The 22750-nt window shown below is 37.0% G+C and overlaps 1 protein-coding gene across 1 annotated transcript in view; it reads left to right on the top strand.

Annotated features, from left to right (window-relative positions):
- Positions 1-22376, top strand: part of LOC138316469 (rifampicin phosphotransferase-like) — a 43893-nt gene extending 21517 nt beyond the window's left edge. The window contains exons 23-37 of the mRNA XM_069258163.1: positions 102-174; positions 505-597; positions 1077-1244; positions 1955-2086; positions 3888-3972; positions 4213-4301; positions 6761-6919; positions 8201-8260; positions 9973-10073; positions 12781-12859; positions 13833-13884; positions 14241-14320; positions 17181-17283; positions 17701-17775; positions 18871-22376. Coding sequence (XP_069114264.1) covers positions 102-174; positions 505-597; positions 1077-1244; positions 1955-2086; positions 3888-3972; positions 4213-4301; positions 6761-6919; positions 8201-8260; positions 9973-10073; positions 12781-12859; positions 13833-13884; positions 14241-14320; positions 17181-17283; positions 17701-17775; positions 18871-18962 — 1441 coding nt within the window. The 3' untranslated portion in view covers positions 18963-22376. The remainder of the gene's footprint in view (positions 1-101; positions 175-504; positions 598-1076; positions 1245-1954; positions 2087-3887; positions 3973-4212; positions 4302-6760; positions 6920-8200; positions 8261-9972; positions 10074-12780; positions 12860-13832; positions 13885-14240; positions 14321-17180; positions 17284-17700; positions 17776-18870) is intronic.
- The last annotated feature ends 374 nt before the right edge of the window (positions 22377-22750 follow it).

Here is a 22750-nt window from a genome sequence, read left to right on the forward strand (position 1 = left end):
ATTGCCGTCATTCACATTATTTAAGTATCTTAAAATTAACATAAAGATATAGTGTGCTACCTGTTGTTAATATTTACTATAGAGCATTTTGTGTTGTCCAGGGAGATGATGCCAGGGGCTGTAACTCCACTCACTCAGTCGGTGTTTCTGGATGCTGTGAGGAAAGGCACAGAGGTAGGTTGATTGCTGTCTTCCCTGAAAGTTACTTAAATTGCATCTCCAGATAATTTAAACACAAGATTTAATTATGATGTATGATTGTACCAGTCTTGTTGCAAATGAAGATGTTTTTGGCATACTTTTACCCATCGGAGGAATGCTGTCCGGGAGTATAACAAAGAATATTCCATGAATAAATGAATGATAGGAAGATAAAGATGTGCTACTAGATAAGAAGTGTATTGAATAAATGTCACCAAGCTATAAAACATCATTATGAAATGGGCTATATATGTTGTGTTCATTAATTGACACTACACCATTAGACCATTTGTCTGTTTATAGTACCTAGCCAGGGTGATGGCGGGTGGTCCTCAAATCAGGTATCACGCTAAGGGCATTGTGTTCAGTCACCATAGAGCCTTCATCAACATGAACGTGAGTAATATGATAAATCATGACTGTGAGTACATAAATGTACTGTTGTTTTATCAGAATCCAGGGTGTTGTGTTGAAATGTAGTCAGATTTAAAGTGAATATTCTATAATGGCAGACCCAGATGGTACTGTAATCTTACTTACTCTCATGGCAAATTTGGAGTTTTCATGTCAGTTACTCTTTGGCAGCAACTTAATTTTGTGATTTAGAGTCATAAGGTTCTACTGTACCTCTGTCTGACACTTTCTTCTCGGCAATTTAAACTTTTGGTTGCCTACGAAATACGCCAAATTCAATTGTATGCAGAAATTATTTGGTTTACATTATACAGTGTTCATGTATTTCTATTTGAATAGATATGATATATGCTGTATGTGATTAAATTGATATCATGAAAGTGTTATTCTGCTATTTTTTGTGTGACTATGAGAATGTGACCGGGTCATTCTTACTAAGCCCACTTCTATATTATCAACAGATGGTCGGACTGATCAGTATCAACAACATCATTGGAAATATAGCCGCTGGTCAGCTGAGTATCCTGGGGCAGACGGTCAAGGACCTGACGGTTAAGGAGGTAGAGGAATATGTGGGCAAACAAAGAACGTTTTGGGACAGACTCAAAACTTTTATATGCTTCAACTTGGTATGTAGACAAAAAACCTGATTGTATAATCATGTTATTGTATTTTCATGATTTTTCCCCCTTAAAGTGTCTCACAACTTATAGTGAATATTCACTTTCATTTTAAATGAGGTGGGTGGATATGTAGTCACATGTCCTTTCCCTCACATCCTGTGTAATGTTTAAATTAAATCTAAATGGGCGGTGGTGGGGAAGTATGTAATCCCACAATGCCCAACATCCTGTGTCACTTTTTATATAGGATCTAATTACTGTGAGTGATAATTTCATATGAGATTTTATGAAACAAGCCTGAGAGCAAATATTAAAATTTCCAAATGAGTTTCATAAAATCTCATATAAAATGATCACAAATTTAAGATACTTTTGATCATATATTACTACTAAAACCTACATTACACGTCAAAATGTATTCCGAAAATCAAGCGTATTCTGAAAATCAAGCGGAATCACCATTTTGTCCCGCCGTCATGTCATTTTTCCTGACATCATTTTATTGTTTCTGTCTGATGTTCAGTGAATTTCTATCCAATGAAAATCACTCCAGGTTATATTACACTGTCTAGTGACATATACAAAAATATTACCCTGTCAAAATCACTGGATATCAGGTGGATGATGTGGTAAAACTTTGAATACTATATCTGTACACTTACCAAATCTCTTTGTGTTTATGTTTACAATTCAAAGTTCTGTTGATCTTATTTCAGATAAAGAATAGGGAATTGAAGGACTTTGAGTCCTGGTATGATCGAGTTGACAACTTTAAAATTAGTGCTGATGGACAGGACGCTTACAGTCTATATGTAACTATTAACAGTAAACTACCTGAATATTTCAAGGTGGGTACCAACTTGGACACATGGATGTGCTTTATGATAGATTTACAATCATACATATGTATACGTATTGAGAAATTAAATAGCAGTTATGTAGTTAGCCCACCATTATTAGCTGGGGTAATATTCAAATCACCTTTTGTCTGTTGCCTGTCTCTCTGTACGTCCACCCCATCGTTTGTAAATATTTATTATTGTCACGTCTGTCCGTCCGTCAACATTTCCTTTAAATCGCTACTAGTCATAGAGTTTTACATGGAATTTAACCAAATTTGGCTGGAAACATCCTTGGGGGAGGGGGAGTGTAGTTTGTATAGATTTTGGCTCTGACCCCCAGGGTAGGAAGTGTAGGGCTCAATAGGGTAAATAGAGGTAAATCCTAAAAATCGCTACTAGTCATAGAGTTCTGCATGAGGTATAACCAAATTTGGACAGAAAAATTCTTGGAAGAAGGGGAACAGAGTTTGTATAAATTTTGGCTCTGACTCCCAGGGGCAGGAGGGGTGGGGCCTAGTAGGGGAAATAGAGGTTAATCCTATAAATCGCTTTTGGTCATAAAGTTCTGCATGGATTGTAACCAAGTTTGACCTGAAACATCCTTGGGGGAAGGGTAATAGTGTTTGATTAAATTTTGGCTCTGACCACCGAAGGCAGGAGATTTCTTTAGAAAAGAAACAATGAACCTGTATTCAGAACATTACTTGGCATTACAAACCAGGTGAGTGATACAGGCTCTCTGGGCCTCTTGTTTCAAAAAGTACTTGAGGGATCTTTCTAAAAGGGATCTTTCTAAAACTTCAAAAATCTTCTTCACCACTCGCGGATATGATAGAATCAAATACTCGTCTTAAAAAGGTCTCAAGGCCCTCTACCAAAGTTGTTTATTTCATGGTCCTAGAGTCTCAGATTTTTGCCCTGGGGAGGGGGTCAAATATGCTATAATTTTAATAGGGAAAACCCATTTATGAATATTATTTGCGCAATTTTCATAGGAAATGAGTCAAACATGGTTAGAATTATTAGCATTTTAAGATCACATCCATATACATGTAGGTCCCGGCTGACCATTAGGGGCTAGAGGGACGGGTCCAAAACGGTCACAATGGCAAAAATTTCAAAAATCTTTTAAATTCACATATTTGTTGAAACCAAGTACTCTTCATAGATTGAAAGGTCTTAAGGCCCTCTCGAAAGTAAGAATTTCTGGGGTCTCAGATTTCCCCTGGGGAGATGTCAAATTTACTATAGTTCATATAGAGAAAACCCATATCTATGAACATTATTTGCTAAATTTATATAGGAAATGTAACAGATGTAATAGAATCAAATACTCTTCATGGAAAATATAGATTAAAAGGTTAAATTGATATCAGCACTTACTAAGAGCCTGATTGGCCAATATATAGTGCTTATGTGTTTTATATTTCATTCTGTATCTGAATTCAGGTGACCGTTAAGGCCCAGGGGCCTCTTGTTTAGAATATTACCAGGGTATATAGAAAGTTCTTTCTTCAAATTGGTTTGAGATGTACCTAGATTCATCTATTCGATGATAATGTTTGACACAATTTTGGAACTGATTACAAAAGAACATATCATCAATTGATCACCTTGGATTTTGATAATCATTTAGAAATATTTTCAACTCTCTGTTGACTTTGTATGAAGTTTTCTGTGTGTATCAAATGGGATTGGCAGGAATACACAAGTAGAGAAAAGGTACCTCTTTCTTTAGACCAACATAGATCCATCTGATTAGTTGATTAATATGCTGTGTTGTTTCATTGTGATATTTTGTCTATAGTTGTGGCAGGGAAACATTGTGAAGAGCTCAATGTCAGGTCTCTGGTCAAACATTGTGATAGGAATCCTGTCCAAAGGAAAGCCAGGTTTGTAGCAAAATGTTTTCAATATTTCTCACTGCAGATTCTGTATCATTCTATATTGGTTTTAAATGATATTGTAATAAGTAAAGATAATCACGCCTATCAATCTGTCAGCTTTCTGTCTTATTTAGATCAGGAAGATAATGTTTTTCTCTCTTTATTTTATAGGAGGAGATAATTTAATGATAAGGGAAGTAACTTATTTAAAAAGGGGAGGTAATTGATTTTTTGATACCCTTTCAGAGTACAGTCCAGAGAACCTAGCTGATATGGCCTTACTGTTGTCCCAGTGTGAGGATGTGTACAGTGCAGAAGTACCAACAGCTATGCAGGTAAGACTTCACCAAAATACTGTAAACATACTGGTTTTACCATTGACAAATTTTAGGGCAAATACGAAAAATTGTAAATTATTATTTATAAGCGTGGATATAAATGAGCACAATTTAATGGTTCAATACTGGATATACCCTTTACAAAATTTAGCACTGTACATGAATTATTGATTGAAAACAGCAAAAACAAAAACACTAAAATAAAATTACCGCTAAAATTATGTAATAATGGGCAGTAATGTATCTTTAAATAAGTTCTTAAAATATAGGCAATGTAGGGATATATATGATTTCCCATTATTTGAAGCTAAAACTGTGCCTGTAATCAGATATGAAAGTGGATCTGTTAAGTCTGTAATGAACCTGGTACTGTTACACGGTAGGAACAGATCGTCTAAGATGTATTAGGATGTGGTAGTGTGAAGGTGGCATTCGTATACAGTCAAACCTGTCTAGAAAGACCACCAAAGGGACAGAAGAAAATAATCTTCATAACCAAGTGGTATATATACAGTGGACCCGCGATAATCCGGATGCTGGTGGTCCGGAAAACTCACAATCCAAACGGAAATGTCAGGATAGGATTTCCGTAACGTTATTTATACTCACTAGTCCGGAAATTCGTATTCCGAATCCGGAATTCCATTTTGGGAACGGAATGTCATTTTCGTTAATAAATTCCCGCAATAATCCGGACAATTTGTTATCGCCACGTGCCGAGAAAATCCAAGGCCAGCTACAGTCATGTGTACACACAATCACTTGACACTGAGTGTGTTGTCATAACGACGGCTGCCAGGTCATAGCCACAGGCATTTACCTGAACACCTTTCACACGGGTACATGCAGTCATGTAACGGTTCATTGGTTTTCTATAGGAGATCAAACTTCAGTGTTGTTATTGAGATACGCAATATATGTTTAGCCACACGCTTAAACATGCAGTTTGAGCTTGGGTACGTATGCTGTAGATACATGTACCTTACTTGTTTCGCATGCAGAATATATCGCTATGAGTATCGGATACAATAAAGTGAGATAATACTCACAAAATTAATAATAATTTTAAATGTATGTGAATCTATTCGAATTCATTGCCTGTGGTATAAGATATAAAGGCTACGGCATATGCCATTTACACATGTGTGACATGTGCACGAAGTTAGATGTGAGGACGCGTGGTTGTTACAAACGTCTGTAAGTCAGAAAGCAAAGACTTGTAGAAATGGTCATTAAAAACACACATACACAATAACAATTATACGAGTTCATAAAATGTTCACAACTATTTGTTATCATAGTTTTTTATGCCAAGAACGTAGATGATATTGATCCTTTGTTAGGCAATTTGCCGTTCGATAGATCAAGAGTGGGATATGTAGCTATATGCATACATAGTACACAATTAACAGTGGCTTTAGGTTTCGTATTTTGAAGAAGAAATACGTTTATTCAATATTTTTAACATAATGATATAAAAATACCTATAAAACATAACAAACGAAGTATTAATTATAATACATGTATGTTACATAAAAGCCTATCATCGATTACAAGTCAAGGGGAGTAACTCGTACATGACAATTTAATTGACTAAGAACACGGAATTTTGCAGTCCGGAAAACTCGTAATCCGGACAGTTTAGGCTGGGAACGAAGGTGTCCAGATTATCGAGGGTCCACTGTACATGGGTTAAATTGGTTGAAATTGGTCATTTAGGAACTTATAAAAGTGCAGATAGTCTTTATACAGAGCTAAGACAGGTACTGTACTTGTAAGAGCTAAGACAGGTACTGTACTTGTAAGAGCTAAGACAGGTACTGTACTTGTAAGAGCTAAGACAGGTACTGTACTTGTAAGAGCTAAGACAGGTACTGTACTTGTAAGAGCTAAGACAGGTACTGTACTTGTAAGAGCTAAGACAGGTACTGTACTTGTAAGAGCTAAGACAGGTACTGTACTTGTAAGAGCTAAGACAGGTACTGTACTTGTAAGAAGACTGCTAAGACAGGTACTGTACTTGTAAGAGCTAAGACAGGTACTGTACTTTGTAAGAGCTAAGACAGGTACTGTACTTGTAAGAGCTAAGACAGGTACTGTACTTGTAAGAGCTAAGACAGGTACTGTACTTGTAAGAGCAAAGACAGGTACTGTACTTGTAACTTATAAATCTTGTCTTTTATAACAGATTAGATGGAGGTGACTAAATGATTAAGGTGTACTGAAATTTTAATACTACCACTCCACATTAGGGTTTCAAAGTTGAAACTAAACTAGATGATTTGCCAGGCACCTTTCTGTTGATTGGTGATTTTTTGCTGGATACTCCATGAACCTAGTACAAACTTAAGTTTATTAACTCTCACTGTTTTAGGACATTAAACAATGTAAACCAAACACAGGAAACATGAATTTGTGTATTTTTGTGACATAACTCCTCTTTGTATGAATCACAGGATCTCGCTAAGGAAATAGATACTGCAGGGCTGACAGACGAGTTTCTCAACATCACTGACAAAGAATGTGTCCATCTGATGACATCAGAGAAATATCCGAAACTGAAACAAAAGTTTGAGTCATTCCTCTTCCGACATGGCCATCGCTATGTTAGAGAGGTAGGTCAAACAGGTCATAATTCATATATTCTGTCTTTGTATTCCGTATTTGCATATTACAGAGTTATCTGCCCTTGCGGGTAGGTATTGATTGTGACATCATGTGTTTTCGAGCGTAACGTCATACTTTTCGGAGAAAATGAAGTGAATTGCGCTCACAAAATAATGACGTAACAATCGATACCTAACCGCAAGGGAGCTAACTCTGTAATATGCAAAGACGGAATATTACAAAATAACCTTCCTTGTGGGTAGGTATCGATTGTGACATCATTATTTTGCGGCGAAACTCACATTGTTTTCTCTCAAAAGTAAGAGGTTATAGACAGGTGACGTCACAATCACTACCTTCCCCAAGGACACTGAGTGAGACAACCTTGTAATATGCCAATGAGGATAAGTTTAGGCAACTGATGGTAATCCTAGGCAACTGATGGTAATCCTAGGCAACTGATGGTAATCCTAGGCAACTGATGGTAATCCTAGGCAACTGATGGTAATCCTAGGCAACTGATGGTAATCCTAGGCAACTGATGGTAATCCTAGGCAACTGATGGTAATCCTAGGCAACTGATGGTAATCCTAGGCAACTGATGGTAATCCTAGGCAACTGATGGTGATCCTAGGTAACTGATGGTGATCCTAGGCAACTGATGGTGATCCTAGGCAACTGATGGGATCCTAGGTAACTGATGGTGATCCTAGGCAACTGATGTAATCCTAGGCAACTGATGGTAATCCTAGGCAACTGATGTAATCCTAGGCAACTGATGGTAATCCTAGGCAACTGATGGTAATCCTAGGCAACTGATGGTAATCCAGGCAACTGATGGTAATCCTAGCAAGTGATGGTAATCCTAGGCAACTGATTGTAATCTTAGGCAACTGATGGTAATCCTAGGCAACTGATGTAATCCTAGGCAACTGATGGTAATCCTAGGCAACTGAGGTAATCCTAGGCAACTGATGGTAATCCTAGGCAACTGAGGGTAATCCTAGGCAACTGAAGGTAATCCTAGGCAACTGATGGTAATCCTAGGCAACTGATGGTAATCCTAGGCAACTGATGGTAATCCTAGGCAACTGATGGTAATCCTAGGTAACTGATGGTAATCCTAGGCAACTGATGGTAATCTGATTATGGAAAGTATTTGTTTCATCAAGGTGTTTATACCACATAGTTCAGAGCTTGTGGTTTTATCATCTCAGTTGATAGGATTGAGAAAATAGGACTCTGAGAAATATCTCCATGAACTAACAGAAATCTGTTTGATGTTGCAGGCTGAATTCTTTGAGAGGTCATGGCGTGCCCAGCCAGAGAGATTATCCTGTGTACTAAAGGTAATGTGATGTTCTGTAAAATTATCATATTTATTATAAACACCAGCCAGAGAGATTATCCTGTGTACTAAAGGTAATGTGATGTTCTGTAAAATTATCATATTTATCATAAACACCAGCCAGAGAGATTATCCTGTGTACTAAAGGTAATGTGATGTTCTGTAAAATTATCATATTTATCATAAACACCAGCCAGAGAGATTATCCTGTGTACTAAAGGTAATGTGATGTTCTGTAAAATTATCATATTTACTATAAACACCGGCCAGAGAGATTATCCTGTGTACTAAAGGTAATGTGATGTTCTGTAAAATTATCATATTAATTGTAAACACCAGCCAGAGAGATTATCCTGTGTACTAAAGGTAATGTGATGTTCTGTAAAATTATCATATTTATCATAAACACCAGCCAGAGAGATTATCCTGTGCACTAAAGGTAATGTGATGTTCTGTAAAATTATCATATTTATCATAAAACACCAGCCAGAGAGATTATCCTGTGTACTAAAGGTAATGTGATGTTCTGTAAAATTATCATATTTATTGTAAACACCAGCCAGAGAGATTATCCTGTGTACTAAAGGTAATGTGATGTTCTGTAAAATTATCATATTTATCATAAACACCAGCCAGAGAGATTATCCTGTGTACTAAAGGTAATGTGATGTTCTGTAAAATTATCATATTTATTGTAAACACCAGCCAGAGAGATTATCCTGTGTACTAAAGGTAATGTGATGTTCTGTAAAATTATCATATTTATTATAAACACCGGCCAGAGAGATTATCCTGTGTACTAAAGGTAATGTGATGTTCTGTAAAATGATCATATTTATCATAAACACTGGCCAGAGAGATTATCCTGTGTACTAAAGGTAATGTGATGTTCTGTAAAATCATCATATTTATCATAAACACAGGCCAGAGAGATTATCCTGTGTACTAAAGGTAATGTGATGTTCTGTAAAATCATCATATTTATCATAAACACTGGCCAGAGAGATTATCCTGTGTACTAAAGGTAATGTGATGTTCTGTAAAATTATCATATTTATTGTAAACACCAGCCAGAGAGATTATCCTGTGTACTAAAGGTAATGTGATGTTCTGTAAAATTATCATATTTATTGTAAACACCGGCCAGAGAGATTATCCTGTGTACTAAAGGTAATGTGATGTTCTGTAAAATTATCATATTTATCATAAACACCAGCCAGAGAGATTATCCTGTGTACTAAAGGTAATGTGATGTTCTGTAAAATTATCATATTTATTGTAAACACCAGCCAGAGAGATTATCCTATGTACTAAAGGTAATGTGATGTTCTTTAAAATGATCATATTTATTGTAAACACCAGCCAGAGAGATTATCCTGTGTACTGAAGGTAATGTGATGTTCTGTAAAATTATCATATTTATCATAAACACCAGCCAGAGAGATTATCCTGTGTACTAAAGGTAATGTGATGTTCTGTAAAATGATCATATTTATTGTAAACACCAGCCAGAGAGATTATCCTGTGTACTAAAGGTAATGTGATGTTCTGTAAAATGATCATATTTATTGTAAACACCAGCCAGAGAGATTATCCTGTGTACTGAAGGTAATATAATGATCTGTAAATCATATTTATTATAAACAAATAAATATTCGTTGTCATATTGCTACTAAACTGACCTCTGCCTCTTCCTCCTGTTTCTGTTGTCAGACCATTCTGAAAACCAAGTCATTTGAACAGAAGGAAAAGGTGACAGTTAATCTTAGTGAAACATTGGACAAGCTGCAGACTCCTATCTCCTGGACGACCAGGTAGGTCGCCACAACAAATAGGCCAGGTAGGTTTTAGTGATTACTTTGAAAAAAAATGAAAAGGAAATAAATTTGATTTAGTGAGTAAATTTTGTCAAATAACTTTCATTATAAAAAGGAATACAGGGTTACTGTTTTCATTTAGTGGATTGGTACAGTCTTATAAGGCAAAACAGGCTGTAGGAAGTCAAAAATGGGGATAAGGTTCAACAATTCCCTTTTTCATATTTAACACTATCAGCCCAAACAATAGCAATGTTGTCACTAGTTATTTGAGAAAAAACATACATTATAACTTTTTGTCTTCAACAATCCCTGATACTCAAAAACTTTTCAGAACTACGTTTATCCTATATTCAAAGTACCTGCTTTTTTAAAAATATTGTATGAAATGTAAATAAATTTTATTAATAAAAAAAGATGTAACAACGTCTAAGTCTATCTTGACTTGAGTTTTTGCTCTCCCAAACAATTGGCCATTTTTAATATCACACTATAGATATCTTATTCAAACCCTTTTTAAAGCATTTCGACATTAGTTATTAACCAGACTTCTTGCGGACATAAGAGGTTAGGGTTGGCTATACTACCACAGAACTCATAAGGTTAGGTTGGCTATACTACCACAGAACTCATAAGGTTAGGTTGGCTATACTCTCCCACAGAACTCATAAGGTTAGGTTGGCTATACTACCACAGAACTCATAAGGTTAGTTGGCTATACTCTCACAGAACTCATAAGGTTAGGTTGGCTATACTGAACTCATAAGTTAGGTTGGCTAGGATTGGCTATACTCACACAGAACTTAGGTTAGGTTGGCTATACTACCATACAGAACTCATAAGGTTAGGTTGGCTATACTACTACAGAACTCATAAGGTTAGGTTGGCTATACTCCCACAGAACTCATAAGGTTAGGTTGGCTATATACAGAACTCCACAGAACTCATAAGGTTAGGTTGGCTATACTCCCACAGAACTCATAAGGTTAGGTTGGCTATACTACCACAGAACTCATAAGGTTAGGTTGGCTATACTACCACAGAACTCATAAGGTTAGGTTGGCTATACTACCACAGAACTCATAAGGTTAGGTTGGCTATACTACCACAGAACTCATAAGGTTAGGTTGGCTATACTACCACAGAACTCATAAGGTTAGGTTGGCTATACTCCCACTGAACTCATAAGGTTAGGTTGGCTATACTCCCACAGAACTCATAAGGTTAGGTTGGCTATACTACCACAGAACTCATAAGGTTAGGTTGGCTATACTACCACAGAACTCATAAGGTTAGGTTGGCTATACTACCACAGAACTCATAAGGTTAGGTTGGCTATACTACCACAGAACTCATAAGGTTAGGTTGGCTATACTCCACAGAACTCATAAGGTTAGGTTGGCTATACCCACAGAACTCATAAGGTTAGGTTGGCTATACTCCCACAGAACTCATAAGGTTAGGTTGGCTATACTCCCACAGAACTCATAAGGTTAGGTTGGCTATACTCCCACAGAACTCATAAGGTTAGGTTGGCTATACTCCCACAGAACTCATAAGGTTAGGTTGGCTATACTACCACAGAACTCATAAGGTTAGGTTGGCTATACTCCCACAGAACTCATAAGGTTAGGTTGGCTATACTACCACTGAACTCATAAGGTTAGGTTGGCTATACTACCACAGAACTCATAAGGTTAGGTTGACTATACTCCCACAGAACTCATAAGGTTAGGTTGGCTATACTCCCACAGAACTCATAAGGTTAGGTTGGCTATACTCCCACAGAACTCATAAGGTTAGGTTGGCTATACTCCCACAGAACTCATAAGGTTAGGTTGGCTATACTCCACAGAACTCATAAGGTTAGGTTGGCTATACTCCCACAGAACTCATAAGGTTAGGTTGCTATACTCCACAAACTCATAAGGTTAGGTTGGCTATACTACCACAGAACTCATAAGGTTAGGTTGGCTATACTACCACAGAACTCATAAGGTTAGGTTGGCTATACTACCACAGAACTCATAAGGTTAGGTTGCTATACTCCCACAGAACTCATAAGGTTAGGTTGGCTATACTCCACAACTCATATAGTTGCGAACTCATAAGGTTAGGTTGGCTATACTCCCACAGAACTCATAAGGTTAGGTTGGCTATACTCCCACAGAACTCATAAGGTTAGGTTGGCTATACTCCCACAGAACTCATAAGGTTAGGTTGGCTATACTCCCACAGAACTCATAAGGTTAGGTTGGCTATACTACCACAGAACTCATAAGGTTAGGTTGGCTATACTCCCACAGAACTCATAAGGTTAGGTTGGCTATACTCCCACAGAACTCATAAGGTTAGGTTGGCTATACTCCTACAGAACTCATAAGGTTAGGTTGGCTATACTCCCACAGAACTCATAAGGTTAGGTTGGCTATACTCCCACAGAACTCATAAGGTTAGGTTGGCTATACTCCTACAGAACTCATAAGGTTAGGTTGGCTATACTCCCAAAGAACTCATAAGGTGGCCATGTGTATCGATACTCCACTGCTAGTAATGTGAAATTTGGTAACTGTTAAATTTGAATATGACAATATCTTTTACTGTTGTTTTCAACATAGTATTGTTGTCACTACGGATTTCTTTGATTGTTACATGATTTTTGCAGTCCATCAGAATTTCAGCAGTCATTGATTTTGTTTTTCAGGGCAGTAAGGCGGAAAAAACTCCTTCCAAAGATGATGGATCTAAGTTTTCCAAAGCTTCAGTCGGGCATTCCTCGGCCGGTAAGGTGTTATTGGGCTCTCAGTGACCATATCTCAAAAGGAAAAACAGAACTTGGGGAAACTTTCATTGGGTTTATCACATTATGTGCTTTGATGTAAAAGTAAATATTAAAAACAAATTACTAGTACTATTATCTCACCTGGTCCGAAGGCCTGGTAAGCTTGTGTCCTGGCGCAGTGTCATCGGTTGTCAGTTGTCTGTCAGCTTTTCACAAAAATCCCTACTAGTCATAACTGATTGAATGGATTTTGACCTTATTTCGTCTGAAGCTTCCTTGGGTGAAGGGAAACCAAACTTGTATAAACCATTAGCCTGGTCCCCCAGGGGCCTGAGGGGCCGGGCCCAGTAGGGGAAATATAGCAAATTCTTTAAAATCCTTCTTATTCTGTAGAAATGAAGGGATTTTGTTCTAATTTGGTCTGAAGCTTCATTGGGTGAAGGGGAACCAATATTGTATAAACGGTGAGCCTGGTCTCCCAGGGGCCAGAGGGGCGAGTCCCTGTAGGGAAAATTTAGCAAAGCCTTTAAACTCCTTCTGCAGAAATAAATAGATTAAGTTCAAATCTAAAGCCTTCAAGTTGGTAGCTTGTGTTCTTAGCCTGAAACAGGTGAGTGATACAGGCCCAATGGGCCTCTTGTTTTAAAAGTATGAAATATAAATAAGTATAATTATACAAGACCTTGGTAATTCAGAGGTAGCAATACCATGGTTAAACTTCTTGTATTATATCAGTGAGTTAAGTGTATTACATTGTATATGGTGGAAAATTTGGTTGTTGGTCTGATATGATTTTATCTTATATAAGTTTGAGTTAACAAGGTGTAACTCTATATGTCATGTATGACATGTTAAACATAACCTTTTCAATTATATTACAATATAGATTGAACATGGTTTTCAGGATCTGATAAATAATTCTGAATAGAGCTAATCCAGAGTTTGGTTGATGTGTTGCTATTTATACCTCACAGGTAATTAAAGAAGAGATAGAATCACAGAGAACAGCTCATTTTACTCTGACAGGTAAATATACCACATTAATTTACCAAACCAACTGAGATATATTAAATCCTCAACTGAGGTAAATATACAGTGAGCCCTAGACATTTGTGTCCCAAGTTTAAACTGTCCAGCTAGCAAGTTTTCAGGACTGACAGAATTTGTTTTACGTAATTAATTAATTGTTGGGAAATACGAGTTACATAACAAATAAGGCATGCATCTGCCATCAACATATGTTAACAGTGGGCATCAATCTCAAAGAATGAAATACTGTATTTATATTTAAATCTACAACATTTTTTGCTGGAGGGGAATACGGTTCTACTTCTTGTCTTGATTTCATAAAAAGACATTAATATTTCTTAAAATATTATCAGGAATGCCTGTGATGATTGGAACCGTAACAGGGACAGCTCGTGTGGTAAAGGATCTAGAACAGGCCAACAGTACCATACAGGTAAGTGGGAATAGTTACAGGGACAGCTCGTGTGGTAAAGGATCTAGAACAGGCCAACAGTACCATACAGGTAAGTGGGAATTGTTACATGGACAGCTCGTGTGGTAAAGGATCTAGAACACAGGCCAACAGTACCATACAGGTAAGTGGGAATTGTTACATGGACAGCTCGTGTGGTAAAGGATCTAGAACAGGCCAACAGTACCATACAGGTAAGTGGGAATTGTTACATGGACAGCTCGTGTGGTAAAGGATCTAGAACAGGCCAACAGTACTTTATACAGGTAAGTGGGAATTGTTACATGGACAGCTCGTGTGGTAAAGGATCTAGAACAGGCCAACAGTACCATACAGGTAAGTGGGAATAGTTACAGGGACAGCTCGTGTGGTAAAGGATCTAGAACAGGCCAACAGTACCATACAGGTAAGTGGGAATAGTTACAGGGACAGCTCGTGTGGTTAAAGGATCTAGAACAGGCCAACAGTACCATACAGGTAAGTGGAATAGTTACAGGGACAGGTCGTGTGGTTAAGGATCTAGAACAGGCCAACAGTACCATACAGGTAAGTGGGAATAGTTTCAGGGACAGCTCGTGTGGTAAAGGATCTAGAACAGGCCAACAGTACCATACAGGTAAGTGGGAATTGTTACATGGACAGCTCGTGTGGTAAAGGATCTAGAACAGGCCAACAGTACCATACAGGTAAGTGGGAATAGTTTCAGGGACAGCTCGTGTGGTAAAGGATCTAGAACAGGCCAACAGTACCATACAGGTAAGTGGGAATAGTTTCAGGGACAGCTCGTGTGGTAAAGGATCTAGAACAGGCCAACAGTACCATACAGGTAAGTGGGAATTGTTACATGGACAGCTCGTGTGGTAAAGGATCTAGAACAGGCCAACAGTACCATACAGGTAAGTGGGAATAATTACAGGGACAGCTCGTGTGGTAAAGGATCTAGAACAGGCCAACAGTACCATGCAGGTAAGTGGGAATAGTTACAGGAACAGGTCGTGTGGTTAAGGATCTAGAACAGGCCAACAGTACTATACAGGTAAGTGGGAATAGTTACAGGGACAGCTCGTGTGGTAAAGGATCTAGAACAGGCCAACAGTACTATACAGGTAGGTGGGAATAGTTACAGGAACAGCTCGTGTGGTAAAGGATCTAGAACAGGCCAACAGTACTATACAGGTAAGTCGGAATAGTTACAGGGACAGCTCGTGTGGTAAAGGATCTAGAACAGGCCAACAGTACTATACAGGTAAGTGGGAATAATTACAGGGACAGCTCGTGTGGTAAAGGATCTAGAACAGGCCAACAGTACTATACAGGTAAGTGGGAATAGTTACAGGGACAGCTCGTGTGGTAAAGGATCTAGAACAGGCCAACAGTACTATACAGGTAAGTGGGAATTGTTACAGGGACAGCTCGTGTGGTAAAGGATCTAGAACAGGCCAACAGTACCATACAGGTAAGTGGGAATAGTTACAGGGACAGCTCGTGTGGTAAAGGATCTAGAACAGGCCAACAGTACTATACAGGTATGTGGGAATAGTTACAGGAACAGCTCGTGTGGTAAAGGATCTAGAACAGGCCAACAGTACTATACAGGTAAGTCGGAATAGTTACAGGGACAGCTCGTGTGGTAAAGGATCTAGAACAGGCCAACAGTACTATACAGGTAAGTGGGAATAATTACAGGGACAGCTCGTGTGGTAAAGGATCTAGAACAGGCCAACAGTACTATACAGGTAAGTGGGAATAGTTACAGGGACAGCTCGTGTGGTAAAGGATCTAGAACAGGCCAACAGTACTATACAGGTAAGTGGGAATAGTTACAGGGACAGCTGGTGTGGTAAAGGATCTAGAACAGGCCAACAGTACTATTCAGGTAAGTGGGAATAGTTAAAGGGACAGCTCGTGTGGTAAAGGATCTAGAACAGGCCAACAGTACTATACAGGTAAGTGGGAATAGTTACAGGGACAGCTCCTGTGGTAAAGGATCTAGAACAGGCCAACAGTACTATACAGGTAAGTGGGAATAATTACAGGGACAGCTCGTGTGGTAAAGGATCTAGAACAGGCCAACAGTACTATACAGGTAAGTGGGAATAGTTACAGGGACAGCTTGTGTGGTAAAGGATCTAGAACAGGCCAACAGTACTATACAGGTAAGTGGGAATAGTTACAGGGACAGCTCGTGTGGTAAAGGATCTAGAACAGGCCAACAGTACTATACAGGTAAGTGGGAATAATTACAGGGACAGCTCGTGTGGTAAAGGATCTAGAACAGGCCAACAGTACTATACAAGTATGTGGGAATAGTTACAGGGACAGCTTGTGTGGTAAAGGATCTAGAACAGGCCAACAGTACTATACAGGTAAGTGGGAATAGTTACAGGGACAGCTCGTGTGGTAAAGGATCTAGAACAGGCCAACAGTACTATACAGGTAAGTGGGAATAGTCACAGGAACAATGTGTGGTAAAGGATCTAGAACAGGCCAACAGTACTATACAGGTAAGTGGGAATAGTTACAGGGACAGCTCGTGTGGTAAAGGATCTAGAACAGGCCAACAGTACTATACAGGTAAGTGGGAATAGTTACAGGGACAGCTCGTGTGGTAAAGGATCTAGAACAGGCCAACAGTACTATACAGGTAAGTGGGAATAGTTACATGGACAGCTCGTGTGGTAAAGGATCTAGAACAGGCCAACAGTACTATACAAGTGAGTAGGAATAGTTTCAGGAACATTGTGTGGTTATTCACTTTTAATTACTATTCTGAAACCCTGCTAAAATTGGTGATTTCCTCATTTTACTATAACCCATTTTTTTTGTGGCCTTGTTTTGATAGGCTGGAGATATCCTGATCGTATCGTATACAGATGTTGGCTGGTCTCCATACTTCCCTCTCATATCGGGCTTGATTACAGAGCTTGGTGGTCTCCTGTCTCATGGTAAGATAAACAATCAAATTGTTAAAGTATGGTCGGAATCTTAAAGGGATAAAATTATTTTCTTTGTCAAGTCAAGAAAAGTAAAATGTAGGCAATAGGAGCTAGATTGACTGAATGGCAGGTGGTTTACGTGTAGCCATACCTTGCACACTCATGTACCTTTTCAATATCAGAGCAAATGTCATAGTATACACAAAGCCAAATTCAAAGTGACATCCATACTCCGGCTGTTTGGTTGATAGATTTTACACTGTCTAAAACATTTGTGTGTAATCATAAAATACATCGTTCAGAATTAGTTGCCAGGTATATCTGTTATCAGATCTATGGTATATTTTTCAGAAATTATGTGTAGTTTTAATTTGATTAGAGGATAAAGATGAGTAATACAGGCCAATTCGACCCTTTCTTTTACAGGTGCTGTGGTAGCCCGGGAGTATGGCTTGCCTTGTATTGTAAATGTCCCTAATGCCACCCAGCTATTTCAGTCAGGTGAGCTCTTCACGCTTTACACAAAAATAATTGTAAATTGTTTGTTTTGGATACTGGCAATCTATAGGTCTGTGTTAAAAAAAAATTTTCTGTCGGTCCTTCCATTTGTCTTTTCACATATTATCTCTCTAATCTCCTATATTATAAGATATTATTTAGAATATTGTTTCAACTACCTGGTAGATAAGACTGTGTCCATAGATCACTAGGATCTATAATTTGACTTTGACCAAAAAGCTTCTCCAGGTTTCTGATATATATACAGCACTGGAGTTTCATACTTGGTTTATTAGTCATTGAAAATATTTAAGAAAAAGCTTTTCTGGATTGTGTATAATTTATCATTGGGCAACTGGAACTTCATACTTTAGTTTATCACATAATCCACATCATTTCTTGTGATTTCGCCCATGTAATATTTTTGAATATGTCACTAGTGTAAAATGACCTGGAACAATTTTCATTGGCTGGAAATTCAATGTGACATCATTCACAAACAATAAAGTGATGTGACGTCATGATTACGAGGATGGCGGAACAAAATGGCGGCCTCCACTGGATTTTCGGAATACATTTTGATGTGAAATTCTTTGTTATGTAGGTTTTTGTAGTTATTTGATAAAAAGTATCTTAAATTTGTGCTAATTTCATACGAGATTTTATGAAACTCGTCTCGAGGTTTTAACTTTTGCTCGCCAAGGCTCACAAAAATAAAAACTTCTTCCCATTTTATAAAATCTCATATGAAATGGACACTTATGTAAGATCCTATCTATATGGGCCAATCTTGCTGAGGCAGTGGGCTGCATACCAAAGCAAGGTCAGGTGACCTATTTTTGTATTGTTGACCTCCATTAAAAGAACTTGTTAAGACTGAATCTCCTGCGTTTGTGATACATTATAGAGTTTGTATCCCATACCAGTATTGAGTCATGGTGACCTGCACTTGACCTTTGACTTTGAGTCTAATAGTATGCTTTCTCTGCATTTCTAGACACTTGAACATTGTGCTTGGTATATCCACTAAAGCAAGTTAACACAACCACACGATACATATAGTGGTGGATTTTATCATTTGTCTTTTATTTTTTGTAGGAGACATTGTAAGGTTGAATGGCAAAGCAGGCACCATAGAAAAACTTGAGCTGACAGAGAATGAATCATTTCAAAAACTAGATAAAGATTGAATCTTTATGGTAATGAGATAAAGATTGAATCACCTTGGTGACTAGATAAAGATTGAATCTTTATGGTAATGAGATAAAGATTGAATCACCTTGGTGACTAGATAAAGATTGAATCACCTTGGTGACTAGATAAAGATTGAATCACCTTGGTGACTAGATAAAGATTGAATCACCCTGGCGACTTGAATCAACATCGTGACCAGATCAAGATTGATTCATCACGTGCACCCTGGTAATCTGAGATAAAGATTGAATCATCACCCTGGGTCTAGTGAAGATTGAATTATTCAGTCTGCAAGTGGAAATATTTTAAGCACTATGAAATAAATATACATGTATATAATATATATGATATTTCGTGTTGATGATAAGACATATTTGATATGTGTATACAACATAAGCGTTGTCATTTGATTGTAGTATGAAGGTGGAAGCTTACAGTATATAGCACTCTACTTATGACTCAATACCTTTTGTAACTGTTGAAAAAAAACCTGAAGAAGGCAGTGTTTTCATTAAATAAATGGGATTGTTTGTCTGTTAAATTCATAGGTGAAGTAAATAGTACAGGTAGTTGTATTGTTACCACACAAGTCTTGCCTGTAACTACAATTCCCACTTACCTAAAAAGTAATCATTTGTAATTAAAAATACCATTTCCATGATGCCAAAGTGACTTTACACATACATTGTACTTCAAAATTTTCCAGCCAAAAAAGTTTCTATATATTTTCCCCTGGGACATTGTTTTTACGCTATAATTTACATAGTGCTTGCCTACTTGTTATATAGTATTGTTGGTAGTATGAACACTGCTGTGAACTATACATACTCTGATTTCATTGACAATACTTTTGTCATTCCTAAGAAAGTCATCTAAATATTTTTATCAGATGATGGAAATGTATGTATAAGATTTTTGTGTGTTTTAATCTCTATTTATTTAATTATATGAATTTTCAGTGGAAGCTCAGTCTATATCAACATATCTGTTTGATTTATGTACCAGGTGCTAACTTTAACTTTCTTCATGCTCTACATATGTTATATTGCTCTAAATTCTGTCCTTATTATACAATGCTGAATTTAATATCTTATGTACAAGCTATTTTCTTAAGGAAGATAACTTTGCAATTTTGTGGGACATTGACATAGACAATATATAGTACTCGAAAAATTTCAATTGAAATGCACTTAATTCACCTGGCTAGTTAGCTTATTTTAAATGACATTTTGTCACAGTATCACGTTCAAATTCTATAGGTGTAATGGCTAAGGAAATAAATCTGATAGCTCTATTTTGTCACTTCAAATTTACTGTCAAGAAATTTGGAGGCAGTGATTTGATTGGTCAGTTAGAAAGGTCACCAGAATGTGACCCCTAATGGGATGCTGTCAGATTCTCTATAAAACAAAATGTGACCCCTAATGGGATGCTGTCAGATTCTCTATAAAACAAAATGTGACCCCTAATGGGATGCTGTCAGATTCTCTATAAAACAAAATGTGACCCCTAATGGGATGCTGTCAGATTCTCTATAAAACAAAATGTGGCCCCTAATGGGATGCTGTCAGATTCTCTATAAAACAAAATGTGGCCCCTAATGGGATGCTGTCAGATTCTCTATAAAACAAAATGTGGCCCCTAATGGGATGCTGTCAGATTCTCTATAAAACAAAGTAAGAATTTGTAAAGATCTGTATTTCTATCAGATTGAGACTGGTCTAAAGTAACAGATAGTAAAACCTAGTTAACTGAAGTTCAGCAAGTCCACAGTAAAGTCTTCCAAGTTGTTTTTAATTTCAATTTAAATTAAAATTAAATACTCACTGCCAGTGGGCACAGTAACCAGATCATTAGACAATTTTGTGTATTTTTGTTTTGTTTATTGCTGTAATATGTACATATAAATAAGTAATTTTACAAAGCTGAACTTAATACCATAACAATAGAACCATATAACTAATGACTTCTGAGTCTATTACCCAATTTAGCTGAAAATTGCTATAAAGGGGTTTTAAAGCATGAAAAGTATTATTATAAGAGTGATGATAAACATAGATAGAAATTAGTGAGGAGGTTCAGATTCAAAGGATGACTGATACAGCTTGGTAAAGCTCGGATTGTACCTTTGGGAGCAAATTTGTTTTTTCTTTTCTTTTGAAATGTAAGTACTAAATTTGACCCAGCCTTAAAATACATATACAGTGTAGCAATAAGTAACATACACATTGTATACAAAACTAGTCATTTACACGATAGTCAGATAAGTCTCGGTATGATTTCTATTTATAGGCAGGTATGGCTCAGTATTATTTCTATTTATAGGCAGGTATGGTCCAGTATTATTTCTATTTATAGGCAGGTATGGTCCAGTATTATTTCTATTGATAGGCAGGTATGGTCCAGTATTATTTCTATTTATAGGCAGGTATGGTCCATTTAAGTCAAGTCAGTATCATATTTCTGTTTAAAGATGCTCCGCCGCTGACAAATGGTATTTTTTCACTATCAAAAACAACAGCAGATGATTTTGTATTTTTCTTCAGTTAGAAAAGTTACTTACTTTACACCATTACCATCGTTGAAAAGTTTCAGCTTCTAATTTTACTTCAAGTTAAAAATATCAAAAATAATTAATTGCATCCCGAAAAAATTCTGTGGTACTCTATCCTATATGGAATAATGTACTGAATGCGCATGCACCAAAGGCTGAATATATTTTTTCATAATATTTTTTGTGTTAATTAGACATATATATTCACAATTAAATACATGTACCAATTATTGTTCAAAGGTTGAATATCATTTATGCTCTATCGGCGGTGGAGCATCTTTAAGAAACACTAGTCCTAATAATATGAACAATATTTATCAAATATAAAGCTGAAGTTGTGTGTACAATTTGTATGTGTAAAATATAATATAAGCCATCCACAGTTTTGATCTCTGCTGTTTGTTTATTACTGTCCATTAATTTTATGTATGTTGAATATTACTCTTGACACGAGTTTTTGTAAGGGGAGATAACTTCAGTTAATTCAATAAAAAACTTGTATATTATATTCTTGATGGTTATGTCTTTTGGAATCCTTCATTTTATTTTTTACTTAAATTCCCAAGTAGCGTCATCATGATTTATTAAAACGCAAGTAACTCATGATCAGAAAATGCTAAAATATGAATGTGTGCAGCAAATTGATTTTCATGCTGTCTGAGGCAAGTGTTAATTGAATCCTTGTTCTCATAAAGTCAATGATTAATCTGATGGATTTTGATATCTGTAATTGAGTAATGGTCTGTTAATGATTACAATAAGTTCTTTACTAATATGTATAAACAATCAATATTGTTCAACAATCAAATACTGACATGCATTGTAAAAGATAGTAAATAAAATGTCCTATAATTAATTGCTAGTTTTTCTTGTGTTACCAATGATGCTAAAATCCAATCATGTTTATATAAAACCTTCAGTATTTCAACAATTTAAAAAAAAGGGAAGGAAGACACTATGTACACAAACAAACTGAAGATTTTAAGAAATTTCAGGACTGTATGGGTCATCTTTTTCAAATGTCAACTTAGGATTTTTGCTTCAGAGACTCCAACGTGGTTAACTTGACAGGTATACTACACTGTCTACATTCTGTACAACCAGGAACAGGATTACAGGAGTAGTAAATGTACAACCAGGAACAGGATTACTGGTGTAGTAAAGGTACAACCAGGAACAGGATTACTGGAGTAGGGAAGGTACAACCAGGAACAGAATTACTGGAGTAGT

The sequence above is a fragment of the Argopecten irradians genome, chromosome 2, assembly GCF_041381155.1.
Source record: "Argopecten irradians isolate NY chromosome 2, Ai_NY, whole genome shotgun sequence".
Classification (NCBI taxonomy): Eukaryota; Metazoa; Mollusca; class Bivalvia; order Pectinida; family Pectinidae; genus Argopecten; species Argopecten irradians.